Source organism: Rana temporaria, chromosome 9, assembly GCF_905171775.1.
Source record: "Rana temporaria chromosome 9, aRanTem1.1, whole genome shotgun sequence".
NCBI lineage: Eukaryota > Metazoa > Chordata > Amphibia > Anura > Ranidae > Rana > Rana temporaria.
The window spans coordinates 103392073-103409378 of NC_053497.1; the positions used below are offsets into that span (position 1 = coordinate 103392073).

General features: G+C 44.1%; 1 protein-coding gene across 1 annotated transcript in view; it reads left to right on the forward strand.

Annotated features, from left to right (window-relative positions):
• The window catches only part of TTLL11 (tubulin tyrosine ligase like 11), a 146772-nt gene extending 129683 nt beyond the window's left edge, over positions 1–17089 (forward strand). The window contains exon 9 of the mRNA XM_040325252.1: positions 16008–17089. Coding sequence (XP_040181186.1) covers positions 16008–16291 — 284 coding nt within the window. The 3' untranslated portion in view covers positions 16292–17089. The remainder of the gene's footprint in view (positions 1–16007) is intronic.
• The last annotated feature ends 217 nt before the right edge of the window (positions 17090–17306 follow it).

Below are 17306 nucleotides of genomic sequence, written 5' to 3' on the forward strand. Positions count from 1 at the left end.
CACAATCTGACCACTGCCAAGCATCGGTTCTAGACAGAACTTTTTGCAGTGCCTTTCTTCTATCTAGCAGGATGTACATTTTCCTGTAAATCTTCTGGCTTTGGCACTGTTACGGCATATTTACCCAGTGTTTACTCCTGTGGCAAATCAATATCTAACTGTGGCTATAGAGTGTGCTAGGGCCAGTAGGGAGGCAAGGTGTGGCAGGAAGAGGCAAACTACACAGCCACCATTAAGAGTACATTAAGTACATTGTTTTTCCTACTTTACACACCCAGGTACTATCATGCAGGTAACAGAAAGGGCTGTTATACAGGCACCATCATGCAGGCTTTGGGAGGTGCCACCTTGCAGGCAGTGGGGACAGCCATAATGCAGGAAGCTCATTATTTATCAGTAAACTACTTCTTGTGGGAATATTGGCCCAGATTCACAAAAGAGATACGACGGCGTATCTCCTGATACGCCGTCGTATCTCTGTTTTAGGGTCTTCCTAACTATGCGACTGATTCATAGAATCAGTTACGCATAGTTAGCCCTAAGATCCGACAGGTGTAATTGAATTACACTGTCGGATCTTAGGATGCAATACCTCGGCCGCCGCTGGGGGGAGTTCGCGTGGTAAACCAGCGTCGGGTATGCAAATTTGTAGTTACGGCGATCCACAATGGTTTTTCGCGTTCGCTACGTCGCTGCTAGTCTAGTTTCCCGTCGCAAAGTTAGTCGTCGTTTTAGCTGCCTTAACTTTACACAGCATACGTATGTGCTGTATAAAGTATGGCCGTCGTTCCCGCGTCGAATTGCAAAATTTTTTCTTCTTGCGTAAGACGTCCGGGCATACGAAAGTACGCTACGCACGTCACCGGTCGAAAAAATTACGTCACTTTGCGCAAAACACGGCGGGAATTTCAAAACGGAGCATGCGCAGTAGGTCCGGCGCGGGAGCGCGCCTAATTTAAATGGCACACCCCCCTTTGAATTACGTGGGCTTACCCCGGAGGCCGCCGGCGTAAGTTTTCTCGCAAGTGCTTTGTGAATCAGGCACTTGCGATGAAAACTTGCGGCGGTGTAACGTATTCACGATACGCTGCCGTGATTCTACGTGAATCTGGCCCACAATGTCCTTTTTAGTTATGCATCTATGAGTCTGAAGTTCTCCATCAGATATTTTAGATTACAATCTGCCCATGTACTAACCTGAACTTGAAAAAAGTGTAAAAAAAAAATGAAGGTACTCGCACACAACCTTAGAAACAAAAACATCAATAACCCATCTCAATTAATTTGAACAAACACAGCCCACATAATGTAAAAAAATCCTTAAATCAAAGATATGAAAAAGTCAATATAAAACCGTCATATAAAACTCCAAGGGGCGTGGCCGGGCCGTGAGGGAGAATGGATGCCTAACCGCTGAGCTCCTGTCACCTCAGGATAACTTTCTCCCCGTACAGCTCACCCAGCCAAAATTTACAATCGTTACCGACATGGGAACAGCCTCTAGGTCTTCGTCAGCATCTAGATCCCGTTCGCCCAGGCAAAACAGCAGCACAACTACTTTCTCATCCACGGAGAGGTCCCGCACTAACAGGGGAGAGATGGCAGCATCCCATCAGAGGATTACCTCAGGTACCTCACAGACACAGCAGAGGGGCTCTGATGACATTATACTAAGCCCGACACAGACTCCAACGTTAACCCCGAGGGGACCGGAGGCTTCAGGGATACAGGGTGTCGCAACACAAAGATCACTAACTATTGATGACTTAAAAAGTGTGGCAACTGATATTAAAGACGCCCTGGCAGCCGCCATTTCGGAATTGTGGTTAGACCTCCGCTCCCTCACAGACAGAGTATCGCAAACGGAGACTGTTATAGAAGACCATGAATCTGCCCTCAGGCGATGTACTAGGAAGGTGGATGATCACACCCTTCAAATGAGGGATATGAATAGACACATGGAGGACCTCGACAATAGAGGACGACGCCAGAACTTAAGGGTGCGGGGGTTACCCGAATCGGTTGAGGGGGACCTCATCTCTCAATCAGTGGTGGGCCTGTTTAATTTTATTCTTGACAGACCCCCTCAGACTGACATAGATCTCGTCAGAATTCATCGCGCATTGCGCCCTAAAGGTAAAGAAGCAGACCCCCCAAGGGATGTTATCTGTTGCCTAGCTGATTTTAGAATTAAAGAAGATATTCTAAGAAAAGCGCGGGGTAAGCAATTATCCTGTCAGGGAGCACCAATTCAACTTTTCCAAGATCTATCGGGCATCACATTAAAACACCGCAGAGATCTTAGACCCCTCTTGAATGTATTACGTGACAGAAACATAAGCTATAAATGGAAGTTTCCATTTTGCTTATCAGCATCTCATCAGGGTCGCACTGCTCTGTTGAAAGTTCCTGAGGATTTGCCACATTTCTGCGACACTTTGGGGATCCCCTTAATTGCTGTACCGGATTGGTACGCGATGTACCGTCAATCAGTTAACAGATGGCCACCTCAACATACAGAACCAATGGAGACTCAGTCTACCAACTATCGTCGTCGGCGCTCCCCATCGGAATCTGAACTGCCACCTGACGACAGGGCACCCGGCTCTCAGAGCATAGGATCCACCAGACCAGCTGCTAGAAGAGCTCGAAGAGACCACTGAGACATTTCAGTCATCAAGCCCCGTTGGCGGTTTCCCCTGTTTATCTGTTCTTCGCAATGAAACTTTGACACAAGTTTTGAGAGGTATTCAAAAGTTAATGTATATAGCTCTCATCTAATTGGAATTGTGGGTTCGCTGTCAATGTCATTCTTGGGATAGAGATGAGGGCTGGTAAGGCTTCTGTTTGAGAATGAAAACTGGAATCCCACATCCCTTTTGGCTTACAGCTCATTGAAACCTATTGAACCAGATGACTTCACTCATACTTCTATAGTGGTGAAGACATTATATTATTCAGCTCTGCCATGTTAAACACTTACTGACAAGGCACAATTGTATTTCATTACCCTGAGGGTTTCAAGGGTCCCTCATACATATGGTATAGGACCAAAGTACCTTGTATGCTAGGATTGAACGCGACCTCTCTTACTCCAATGTAACATTTTAGCCTCAACATTAATAGTTTGTGAGGATGTCTTTTCCATTAAGTTTTGATCTTGCTTTATAGATATGATTTAGTGGGGAGGGATGGCTTAGTTACCTCAAATGTTACCCCTATATGATATTGGCTCAAATAACATGGTGTATACGATATTAATTCTTCGGGTACCACTGGGAAGATGTGAGAGGGTTAGGATGCTTCCTATAGCTCCTATTGGGCAGGGAGTCATCATCTCTAACAAAGCCAAGGGGGGTGGAGATGCTGCCCTACCAGGGGGATTGGGTATTCTCACTTTGATAATAGGTGGGGGGCTCTTTCCCTTACTATACATTACTAGATCCATTGCTGGGGGGATTGAGTTCCATCCTCCCTAGCAATATCTATATTCCATGGGTTACGTTATTCGCCAATAGTTTTAAGATTGGCTGGTTTAGGTTAATTTATGCTAGGGGTTGTCCTGGGGTGGCATGGGTTATTCTAGTTATTAATAGTTTACTGTTGATATTACTGATTATACTTTTCGAGTCAATACATTCTGCCTTCGGACTCGGTCCGGCTGACCCCCACACGGTGGGGCCTGGTTGCTTCTATACCCGCTGGTTGCGGTATACCTGATTTGGGTGCACCGCACCCTTTGCCGTTCGGCCTTTTATTTGTTCGGTTGCTTACTGAATCCTGTACTATTATACAATCCTCCACTCCGCGGGTTCTGCAATATTACTCGCTTAATTAGACCTCTTTTCTCATCTTCCTCTACCTTTCCTTTCCACTCCTGCTTCTTTCTTACCCACACTCCTAACCAATAGGGAGAAGATGGTTGACAGAAATAACATAACCCTACGATCCACTGATCAAGACACTACTAATATGAATTTGAAACTATACTCTCTGAATACAAGAGGCTTAAACACACCAGAGAAGCGATCCTTATTACTTTCCTCTTTATGGAAGGAAAGGCCTCACATAGTTTTTTTGCAAGAAACCCATTTCAGGTCAGATAGCATTCCCATATTACGGAGCGTCCATTTCCCGAACGCGTATCACGCCACTAACGGGGTATCAAAGTCGAGAGGAGTATCCATTTTATTGTCTAAACATTGCCCACTTCAGGTAGAGAGCGTTGAACAAGACCCGGATGGGAGGTTTCTTTTCATCAAGGGCAAGATATATAACTCCCCGATGACCATTGCCAATATCTACGCACCGAATACACAACAAGTTAGCTTTTTTAGAGATATTGTTCAAAGACTAACGATGTTTCAATCTGGGATACTGATCTTAGGAGGAGATTTCAATGTCCCCCTGAATCCCCTTCTTGACACATCCAATGGATCTTCCTGTTTGACTTACCGAGCCCTCCGGGCCATTAAAACCCAACTAGACTTGCTGACCTTACATGACACATGGCGTACGCTCAATCCTACGACTAAAGACTACACTTATTATTCACCACTACATACTAAATACTCGAGAATTGATTTTTTTTTTGTAACACAGGAAGACCTGGTCCGACTCTCTGACACGTCAATTGAGCCTATGGTGCTTTCGGATCACCACCCAATCACGATGACGCTATCTTGGAGAGGTCATTCTCCGGGTAGACCAGTGTGGAGGATGGATGATTCCATTTTGCTTGACCCCAGCTGTGCAACTGAAATTTCGGAATGCATAGCCCATTACTTCACCGATAATTCCACAAATGAGGTAGCTCCGGCATCAGTTTGGGCAGCACACAAATGCGTCCTCCGGGGAAAAATTATCTCTATTATGGCCAGACGGCGCAGGCTCAGAACTGCCAGACTTAACGAGCTTTTATCTAAAATAAAGACTTTGGAAGCTGCTCACAAACGCTCTGTAGCGGCGGGTTCCCTAGAGGCCCTATTGGAGGCCAGAAAAGACCTTCAATCTGAACTCCACAAAAGGCTACAATACAAGTTTAACCTAACTCATAAACTTTACTACGAATTTGGCAATAAGTCTGGCAGGTTACTAGCACATGCACTACAAAAGAAAAAAGAAGCCAACACAATCCACTCCATCACCACCCCTACAGGAGAAATTCTCCATAGGTCAGACTTGATCGCTAAACAATTTACAGATTTTCTTTCTTCATTATATGACTTACCTTCTCAGTCTGGGTTAGGGATGCCGACGCCCCGGGAAAAACTTTTGGATGACTTTCTCTCTGGGTATGGTCTACCGGCTTCTCAGATTCCTGACCTGTCACATTTAGACGAGCCGGTGTCTATGGACGAAGCATTAAATGCTTTGAAACAGTTGAAGCCGGGTAAGAGTCCTGGCCCAGACGGTTTGACGTCAGGATATTACAAAACATATGCTACGCTACTACTCCCCCATTTCATTAAAGCTTTCAATGACATTCCTTTTTCCCTATCCACTGGATCTGACTTACTTGAAGCACACATAGCTTTGATCCCGAAGCCTGGGAAGGACCATACATTAGTTACTAATTACCGTCCCATTTCATTATTGAATGTGGACCTAAAACTCTTCGCTAAGATATTGGCCAATAGATTACTTCCCCTCCTTCAGACTTTTATATCCACTGATCAAGTTGGATTTGTTCCGGGTAGAGAGGCAAGGGACAATACAACAAAGGCAATAAATATTCATCGATGGTTGTCCACTTCCAAGATTAGGGGTTTCTTTTTGTCCCTTGACGCCGAGAAGGCGTTCGATAGAGTGGCCTGGGATTATATGGAAGCAGCGCTTTGTAAGCTTGGTCTACCGCATCGCTTTATGCGGATGGTTATGGCGCTGTATTCAACTCCCACGGCCCGGGTCAGAGTGAATGGCCGGCTATCGGACGCCTTCTCGGTGCATAATGGCACGAGACAGGGTTGCCCTCTCTCACCCCTCATTTTTATTCTAACTTTAGAACCCTTTTTGAGACGGCTGCGCGACAACCCGGATGTGCGGGGAGTTGATGTCAAAGGGAAACAATATAAGGTGGCTGCATACGCGGATGACGTCCTTCTATTTCTGACGAATCCTCTGATCTCCATTCCAAATTTACTCAAAGATTTCAAATTATTCCAAATACTCTCTAACTTTAAAATCAATTTTAGCAAATCAATCGCTTTGAACGTGTCGCTTCCTCAGGATGTCGTGACCCTTTGCAAACACAATTTCCCCTTTAAGTGGGACCCAAATGACATAACCTATCTAGGGATCAAATTGCCCACTAAGCTTTCTGATTTATATTTACGTAATTTCGTACCAGCCTTGCAGTCTATCAAGACCGATCTAGAGGCTTGGACTAAGGGAACAATCTCATGGTTCGGGAGGGCGGCGGTTTTAAAGATGAATGTCCTTCCCAGGCTTCTTTACCTTTTCCAAGCAATACCCATTAAACTCCCTGCCTCCTTTCTGGCCTCATTCAAACTCATTTGTAGACGTTTTCTTTGGGCTGGACGTCCAGCTCGATTGAATTGGGATAGAATGACCATGCCCAAGATGAGGGGTGGACTGGGAGTACCAGATCTCTCTAAATATCACAAAGCTTGCTTACTAACAAGAATAGTCGATTGGCATGTACATAAAGAAGAAAAGGATTGGGTTAAGTTGGAAGAGGCTTTCGTTGGTTTTAGGATTTCACATCTCCCATGGATAGACAAAAAATTTACTCCCAGGTCCTGTACTTCCCACCCCGTAATTGGCCCAACCCTTGCTTGCCTTAGAAAGACAAGTGGGGACTCACACATGGCATCTCACCCAGGTCCTATGACCCCACTCAATCTAAACCCCGGATTTTCAGAAGGTATTAATACTATAAATCTTGGGGGGTCCGAGACAGCCCCCACACTGAGAGCACATCAGTTTTTTGATAAGGGCAAACTTCTATCCCACTCAGCCATGGTTCGGAGATTTCCGGATTTCCAAATCCCACGTTTTAAATACTTTCACATTAGAAATTTTTTTCTAAACTCACAAACATCCGATCTATGGTGCAGGGATCTTTCACACCTTGAAAAGCTGTGCGAATCCTCTGCCCCTCAACGTCACCTTATTTCGGGGATCTATTTGTGGCTTACCCCTCAAGAGACCGCGATGTCCACTATCCATACGAAATGGGAGGCTGATCTTCAGGTATCATTGTCAGATGGTGACTGGAGCTCAATATGGAACCACATTCACAAGGGCTCTATTAATGTATCTGCCCAGGAAAATAGATACAAAATCTATTCCAGGTGGTACAGAACCCCAAGCAAATTACACAAATTTTACCCGACAGTGTCACCGACTTGTTGGAGGTGTGGTGGAGAAGTGGGTACTCTCCTACATATCTGGTGGAGCTGTTCGAAACTACAGCCCTTTTGGCAGGAGGTACATTCGCATATTGCCAAGATTACCTCCTATACACCTGACTTTACCCCAGGGCAGTATCTTCTTCATCACACCTCTCTGCCACAATCAATCTATCGGAAATCACTTGTATTACACTTAATCAATGCGGCTACTCAATGTATCCCGATACGGTGGAAGGACCCCATTCCGCCTACACTGTTGGATTGGCAGGTGAGGGTGGATAAAATAGAGATGATGGAAAGGTTGATTCATCAGGCTAATGACAACTCGGAAAAATTTAGACACATTTGGAGATGTTGGACATTATATAGGACCCCCACTACTCATAACTCAACATAGGTTCCCGCCTAATGATTCGAATTCCTTTTATAGCTAGATCTTTTTTCTTTTTCTCTGACCGAGGTCTTTCTGGTAAAAAAGCTATAGACATACTTTTTATCTTGCACTGCTCTGTCTTTCAACTCCTTTCATATTCTTTTAACCCCCTTGGTAGTGCACGAATGCGTGCACCTGCGGAGTGTGAAATAAAATCATAATTTCATTGGGAGGATTTGAAGCCTCTGGGAAAGGAATTTCTTAATTATAGGTAGGCCCGAGGTTTCTATTACCTGGGACTCGTTTTTCAGCAGAAGGTTAAAAACATTTAGGTTTTTGACCAGATGTTTGCGTTATTGAACTTCTCCTTGTTCCTATCCCCCCTCTCCAGTATTCAGCTAATGTTTCTGAAGGGGGTATACGGGACGGGGAATTGCTCCTCATAGTCTCTGTTTATTTAGTTAAATGTCTGCAACTAGGATATATGTGTAAGGATAGAGCGATAAGAGCTATTTTATCATTTAAACGTTATATTCACTAGTTTACTTTATTAGGATGGGTATTAGATAAATGAGACCCTTATTGGTGTTCCTTCTTTATATGCAAATATACCTTCGGTACAGAAGACATGTGTTGGGGACGGGTTACGATCTGTTGTTCTTCATTTGGCCTTTGTACACATGTAAGGTTTATATGATATTCTTTGCCAACTTTATTTGTGTCATATTAACCACTTACTTATGTAATGCATATCTGAATGTATTGACATTAACTTTCAATAAAAACTTTTCTGGAAAAAAATAAAACTCCAACCGCTGTGTTTCTTAATGTAATAGTGCTCAAAAACGTGCTTCAATTCGAACTCCACCACTGTGTGAACAAGATGGACTCTTACCAGCAATACAATATATATATATATATATATATATATATATATATATATATATTATATATATATATATATATATATATATATATATATATATATATATATATATATATATATATATATATATATATATATTATACGCCTTTGATAACTTGGGTATCACCCATTTTCTAATGGTAGTACATGTGATCCACACACATAGTGCTTTATGGAAGTGAGCCAGCCACTGATCTCTGTCACCTTCTCTCTCTCTCCCGCAGCCCAGACCCAGACATTTTTTAATTCCAAAATAGTTTAATTACGTTTTAATAAAAGTAGAAGGGATGAACACGGTTGTACACTTACATTTATTGGTGCTCAGGTCAGCACCAACATAAACAGCCTGGTTTAAAGGATAACCCACGCGCCGCTTGGAAAACCCGGCATGGGTTCCAGCTGATACACTTGCTAACCAAACCCGACAGGAAGTGACGTCTCTGATGGCAGTCGCGGATGTCGGATGCATTTCGCATACTAGCTTTATCAGGAAGCTTCCATGTGTGTTGATCCCGTCTACTACTATTCGAAAACAGTTGATGCCCCAAGTTATCAAAGTTACCAAGTTATATATAGTATTGCTGATAAGAGTCCATCTTGTTCACACAGAACACTTAAAGGGGCAGCTGCCCATTTAGATTTTTTGAGTCCTTGTGTCTAGGTTGGCACCAATTTTACTTTTATTTACTTACTAACTTGAACTTGTGTGCTGTACATCTTACACCATCCCATGATATAAATAACACTTCAGATTGGCTAAAAATAGTTTAAATAATGGTGACTATACTGATGTCACAGGCCAGGAAGTGGAGTTTACAAATGCTGTTTCTTATGAAAGATGTGACAAACTGTATACGCTAAAATATAACTTTTACTACCTTTCCAACATTAAGTGGATGTATTGTGCTACTGGTCCACTTATAACTAGTTCTGCAGCTGACTTTTTGGCACTGGGGACTCCATCTTACTTAAGCCTATACATCACATATTCCATACGAGTCTGTTTCCTCTAGGTCTGTCCTGGCATCTTGTGCTTATTTATAGAGAAATATAGTGAAGAAGCCTTGAACCCCATGTTCTATCGCTGCTTGTCTGTGTGAATGAGACATAGTTAATGGTATTAAATTGCCAGTTGTGCAGTGGAGGAGCCGAAGTTTGTCAGATAAATATCTTAGAGAGAGTCCTGAAAAACATATTTAGTGATGGAAAGAGCCATAATTCACCTTGAGGGATCATCAACTGCCTCTTATGTTTTATTTCAGACACTTAATAATCCCAAAGTGCAGAATTGTCGCTTTTCTTCTTTCAGCGGCTGGCTGCAGAACGCTCTGAGATTTGATTGCCAAAAAGATTTCTCCAAACTGAAGACAAGAGCATTCACATTTTGGCTCGGAGTCCCCAATATTCTCTTCAATGTAGAATTTCTGTTTACTGAAGTAAAAAATAGTTCACATGCTTTCTGTTCTATGTGTCAGAGGTGGGTAGTGTGCTAAACTTAGAGGTGTCATATGGCCCCAGGGCTGGACCATCTTCAGCAGTGACAAGATGACATACGATACTTAGAGGAGCTCCATAAATGCAGTTCTGCTGTGTTGCTTCTATCCTCTTGGGTCTCTCTAATCACTTATATTGAGCTGTGATAAGATCTCCATACAATAGCCCAGTGGGACTGAGAGTATTTGTTGCCACTGTGGTGATTTATTTGACCCTCTAATGTGTTGAACTAGGCTAATTCCTGGTGATTCTGCACATAAGCTGACTTAGCACCAGTTCACACCTAGGCGTATATACGCCTGTAGTGCGACGCCGCAGCCGCCCCTGAGACGCTGGAGGGATGATTTCACATTGCCCTCTATGGAGATGGTTCACATCTCCACGCTGAACGCCGTACGCCTGCCGCCTGAAAACAAGTCCCGGACCTTTTTTCAGGCGGCTTTCGGCGTTCGGCATAGGAGATGTGAACCATCTCCATAGAGGCGGTAAGGCTGCATTTACAATCGCGGCGTTTTGTCGCCGCAAATCGCGGGACAAAACGCCGCGATTTTGTACGCCAAGGTGTGAATGCAGTAGGGCTCTGATTGCTATGCAATATAAAAAATTGCTATGCAAATGTCCCAAGCGATCACTCATAATACAAGCATTCATGATCGGCCATCATGAAAATCATTGTAATTCACCTAATAGGTTTATTTTCTCTGTTTGTCAGCCCCATCTAGTTATCATATGTTATTTTCCTGATAGTTACGGTATTTCAAGAAAATACTACATAATGGCCACTAGATAGAGATGTCGGTCATAGAAAATAAACCCATGTTGTCATATAAACCCAAGCCACATCAATTTATTGGACTCCTTTAAGAAACAGTGGCTCTTCTGCCTGGTCTGAGTGCTGCATGCTCCCTGTGTCCTGTGCCTTTGTGAAAGGCGCTACAAGTAGATGAATGAAGTAACCTCCAGAATGCGCAATGCTCACATTTTATTTCAGATATATTTTTATTCAGTGGGAAAAACTGCATGTAGCACTCAGAAGTAAGCCAGTGCATTTTTCTAATGATATCCGGTGTGAGCTTTTATTAAAAGAAACAGAAGTTACCCATGCAGCGTTCTGGCAATTGAGACCAACTTTAATGTCCTTACGCAATAGTATATGGTGCCTGCTGTGTACCAGGTTACCCCAGGTATTCTATACTATACCTGGTGGATCTGTCCAGTAGTTCATCAATTTTGTTCTGAAACTTTCCAGGTATTAACAAAGCTGAATAATACACACAATATCCTTGCAGGTGAAATATGCAGTGCTCAATCTAAGACCTCCTAATCGCTGCAAATTACTATTGCAAGCCTCTTCCAGATCTCCAATCCTTCTTCTTCTTCTTCTTTTTTTTTTTTGGCTGCTGCAATTCAATTTCTTGTTAGAGAGTGGCTACATTCATTCTCCATAGTCACACTGTATGTAGTAACCTTGCCACCCTCTCTTCTTAGAGGGACTATGGCAGGGTGTCCAAACTTTTTTCAAAGAGAGAGATTTGATGAAGTGAACATGCGTGAGGGCCGACCATTTTGCCTGACATTCTGTGAACCATTAAAATTTGGTCTAAGTGTGTTTGTCGGAGCACCAATACACTTCCCAACAAGAATTCTCCTGCCTTTGTTGGCTGCGTGTGGTGAAGAGATGAGCTTGAGCATGTTATTTGGCTATACCGTATTTATTGGCGTATAACACACACCTTCACTTTAAAAAATCTTACATTTTAAATAAAGAACTGTGAGGCCTTGTACACACGATCAGACATGTCCGATGAAAACGGTCTGCGGACCGTTTTCATCGGACATGTCTGCTGGGAGATTTTGGTCTGATGTGTGTACACACCATCAGACCAAAATTCCCGCGGACAGAAAATGTGGTGACTTGGCGGCGACGTGCGCGAACCAGGAAGTTCAATGCTTCCACGCATGTGTCAAATCACTTAGGTGTACTAACCATCGGACATGTCCGACGGACAGGTTTCCACCGGACAAGTTTCTTAGCATGCTAAGAAACTTTTGTCCGCTGGAAACCTGTCCGCTAGGCCGGAAAACTGTCCGGTAGGCCCTACACACGGTTGGACATGTCCGCGGAAACTGGTCCGCGGACCAGTTTCAGCGGACATGTCCGGTCGTGTGTACGAGGCCTGAAGCTAAATAAGGGTCATTGCCCATCAATGCAGCACCCCCCCTTGCCCTGAACGCAGCACCCCCCTTGCCCTGAACGCAGCACCCCCCTTGCCCTGAACGCAGCACCCCCCTTGCCCTGAACGCAGCACCCCCCTTGCCCTGAACGCAGCACCCCCCTTGCCCTGAACGCAGCACTCCCTTGCCCTGAATGCAGCACCCCCATTGACATGAATGCAGACTCACCATTGCCATTAATGCAGCCTGATTCATACCCATCTGCAGCCTTGGAAGAGACAGGGAGGGGGCGGGACGAGCGCCGACAGACATACAGGAGAAACTCCTGTTTTATCGGCGGCCTCTTTAATAAAAAAAGTCCTGCCTCCTATGATGGGCAGAACAGTCGTCCAATGGCAGCGCAGGAGACAAAGACTTTATTTTACAGAGGTCGCCGTGTAAACACAAAATACTCCTGTATGCACGGCGCTCATCCTGTCCCCTCCCCCGTCTCCTCCAAGGCAGCCAGCATGTATTTATTTTATGGCCCCCGGCACTCTGGGATTCGTTGGGGGCCACAAAAGATATACATGTCAAGATGACCGTCCGGAACGCGGGCCGGACTTTGAACATGCCTGGACTATGGGATTTGTAGTGTGCATAGAGAACGTGCACTGCTCATTCTATACAAATGGAAGTAAGTAGAAAAGGAGGGGTTTGAGAGCTCACAAAGGATATTACAAGGAGGCAGAAAAACACAGTAAGAGTCAATTTTATGAAATAGATTACAGGGTATTTAATTAGTGGATGTGTATGGATTACTTCTGGAGAATAATAGGTAGATTCAGCAACATTGACCTAACTTTGCGGCGGCGTAGCTTAAGGAATTTAAGCTACACCGCCATAAGTTAGCGAGGCAAGTACATGATTCTCAATGTACTTGCCTGCTAATATACGGCGGCGTAGCCTAAAGCGGGCGGGCGTAAGGGCGCCGAATTCAAATGACTTGGAGGGGGGCGTGTTTGATGGTAATGAGGCTTGACCTCACGGTTTTTACGTTTTTGTTCACTGCGCATGCGCCGGGCGACTACATTTCCCAGTGTGCATTGCGGTTAAGTACGCCGCACGGGCCTATTGATTTCGTCGTGGACGTAAATCCCGATTTGCGGACGACTTGCGCAAACGACGTAAAAAATTTGAATCTCGCGGCGGGAATGGCGGCCATACTTTAACATTGTTATTCCACCTAATAGATGGAATAACTTTAGGCCTGCTAATGCCTTATGGAAACGGCGTAAATCGACTGCGGTGGCCGGGCGTACGTTCGTGAATCGGCGTAACAACTCATTTACATATTCTACGCCGAACCGCAATGGAAGCGCCACCTAGCGGTCATCCAAAATATTGCAATCTAAGATAGGACGGCGCAAGCTGTCGTATCTTAGATATGTTTAAGCGTATCTCTGTTTGAGCATACGCTTAAACATACGTCAGCGTAGATTCTGAGTTAGGTCGATTTATCTACTGATAAGTCGGCCTAACTCTACCTGAATCTACCTATAAGGATATAATTTAATGACACTTTAAAGAAAAATAAAGATGATTGAATGAGAAAAGAGACAGAAGTAACCTAATGCAATCCATACAGTGTCGTAACCTCCAGTGACCCATGGGTTCTACTGTGGCAAATCAGCACATGGAATCATTGTTAACTATCCATAAAGCCACCCATCAAAATTTGGCAGGGTCAGCAGAAAACGGACGAGTTTCAATCCAACTTTGGGCAGGCTGGTTGTACTGGAGTCGATCTATTGATCAACTTAAGTTCAACCAGCTTGTTAGGTATTTTTTTTCGTATGATCACTGTTGGCAGCTATTACCTCCAGCAGTGATCATTGTATTCTGACAGAAAAAACTTCCCGATGTCGAATACAATACTGCAAAAGAAATGACTGTGTTGATGGGGGAATCGATCAACTTTCTTTCCTTCAGTTCGTGGTTGAAGGAAAAAAAATTGCATAATCTCTGGCTAATCTGTGCTAAGTTTTGGAGCCAATGAGGACCCTCTGTTCACTACTGCCAAATGAAGGGGTCTGCAGTGGCTCCAAAAATGTTGTTTGGTCATTCAATTAACGTTGGAGCATTGCTGGGAATGTTTACATGACTTATTTTCTAGTAGAAGTATAGACTTGAAGAGGAAGTAAACCCTCAGAAAGCAAACGAAAATAAAATAAACCCTGCAAGACAAAGGTATAATCGGCTAGTATGCATAGCATACTAGCTGATTATGTATTACTTACCTCAGATCGAAGCCCCAAAAGTGTTCCACATCTCCCACACTGGCCGCCAACACGTTGTCCCGGAGTGACTTCCGGGTATCGCGGCTCCGGCGCTGTGATTGGATGGAGCCACGATGACGTCACTCCCGCGCATATGCGCGGGAACAGCACGGTACAACTGAAGCAACGTAATGCCATTGCTTTAGTTGCACATGTGCCGCATGACGTCGGCACATCCAAATACAGGGATATCTCCTAAACAGTGCAGGTTTAGGAGATATCATTGTTGGCTACAGGTAAGCCTTAATATATGCTTACCTGTAGCATAAAGTTGTAAACAAGGGTTTACAACCACTTTAACCCCTATACTACCAGCCGCTATCAATTGACGGTGGCAAGGTAGCTCAGTTATTCTGACAGGACGTCATATGACGTCCTCGTCTTTTAAAGCCGCTAGGGGGCGCACCCGTCGCGTTACTGGGAACACGATGCGCGTGCCCAGTAACTGAGCAGGACCGTGAATCTCTGTGTGTAAACACAGAGACCCACGTCCTGTCAGGGAGAGGAGACCGATGCTGTGTCCCTTGTACATAGGGACACAGATCGGTCACCTCCCCCAGTCACCCCTCTCCCCCTACAGTTAGAACACTCACTAGGCTACACATTTAACACCTTCCCCGCCCCCTAGTGGTTAACCCCTTCCCTGCCAGTCACTTTTATACAGTTATCAGTGCATGTTTATAGCACTGTTCACTGTATAAATGTGAATGGTCCCAAAAAAATTTCACATGTGTCCGCTATAATGTCGCAGTCCCAATAAAAATCGCAGATCGCCGCCATTCCTAGTAAAAAATAAAATAATAAAAAATAAATTATTATGTCCCCTATTTTGTAGGCGCTATAACTTTTGTGCATAACCAGTCACTATACGGTTATTGCAATATTTTTTTTTGGGGGGGGGAAGGACGCCAATTTTGTTTGGAAGCCACGTCGCACGACCGCGCAATTGTCAGTTAAAGCGACGCAGTGCCGGAAGCTGAAATTTCGCCTGGGCAGGAAGGGGGTGTATGTGCACAGTAAGCAAGTGGTTAATGAGATAAGGTACCTGCGGAGACCAGCTGGTACACTTCCTCCTTTAGTTCAGCGAATGGTTGACTGTCTTTGTTTTGGAGCCCAGCAGCAGAGGACATTTTTATTATGGCTTCACTCCCAGCTACCCTTTACTGTTTACTGCCTCGGTAACTTCATAAAAATGGGAGAATTGCTGTAACTGTATAAAGTGGATTTTTTCTGTCCAGTAATTGGGTGGGGGGCACTATGATTGATGAGTATGGGGAGAGACTGATAAAGGTCTCTGGGGAATGGTATTGATTGATTTTGATTGCTGTGATTTGTCTTCTGTGCAGGTATGTGTCTCCAGGCCTTCATTGAGGCTTTCTTCTATTTAGCACAAAGGCGATTTAAAGGTTTACCACTTCATGAGCAAGTGCAGGCACTCTCTGACCTTTGCCATAGCCATGTGAACACAGCAGAGGAGAAGAGAATTCTGTGCAGCAGAGGAACGCTGGAACACAGAACTGCACTGACCAATTACCGCCACACCAATGTACATCTGACCTCATATACACCTCTGTCACATCGCAGCAGCATTTCATGTAAACTTTCAGACTACAAGCTGCAGCATTCATGATGGAACTACTTACCAGCCTGCCACCAACCTACCCTAGATAAGTGCTAAGGTGCATATTTTCACGCCTCAGATCCTACAAAACGAGCTGAGACCCTCACAGTCAGGAAGCACCTTACATTCCAAAGTGTTACAACTTGTAAAGAGCACATATGCACATATCACTGTATTTGTTTGAGTTTCCAATAACAATGAGATGCTCCCAATGCAGGTTATAACCCAGGAAGAATCGGATTTCAAAACGGATAGCTAACTGAGTTGGAATACATATACCTCTTCTGCTCTTACTGGGCCCATGTTGGATGTGGAGTGTAATACCTTCAGATGGCCTGTCGGTGGCACTGCCAGGGGAGGGATGTGCCAGTCCTCTATATTAACCAATAACAAGTTTACTTTAACTTTTATCTTGCTGTAGAAAACAGACAGTTGGAGTCGGTTTGGTTCATATGGGCAGAACGTCGTCCTTTTCTCCAGTCTTGTAAGGCCAGTAAATCTGCTTCTACAGATGCTTTATGGAATAACCCATGGCGACCAGAACCACCTTTCTCTGGTCCGAATGCTGTAACTGGTGAAATCTGGTTGCTATGGATAACCACACAATCCACATCAATCCTTGGCTTTGTACTGCTGTACAAGTCTGTCTTCTGGCTAATCCTGTATATATATATGGAGAGAGAGATCATTCTCAGAGTTCGAAAGGAGAGTCCCTGGCACTGAGTGCCCAAAGCTATGAAGAAAGCTGGCATTGTATTCCATTTGTTTGATGGTTTCAGTATTGTCCTGAATAAATATTGAACGCTGCATGTGTCCCCGTCTGTGGATTTCTGTCTATAGGAATGTGCTGTTGGTAGATTTATATATAGATATGCAGGATGATCAGGAATAATGTGGAAAAGATGAATAATGTAAGGAAGATTCCCTTATTGTATTTATATTAATATTTATTATGAGTATTATAATCCTGTTGATTTTTCTTCCACAATATGTGCTGCGCTGATAAATGGAATAATATTTTCCC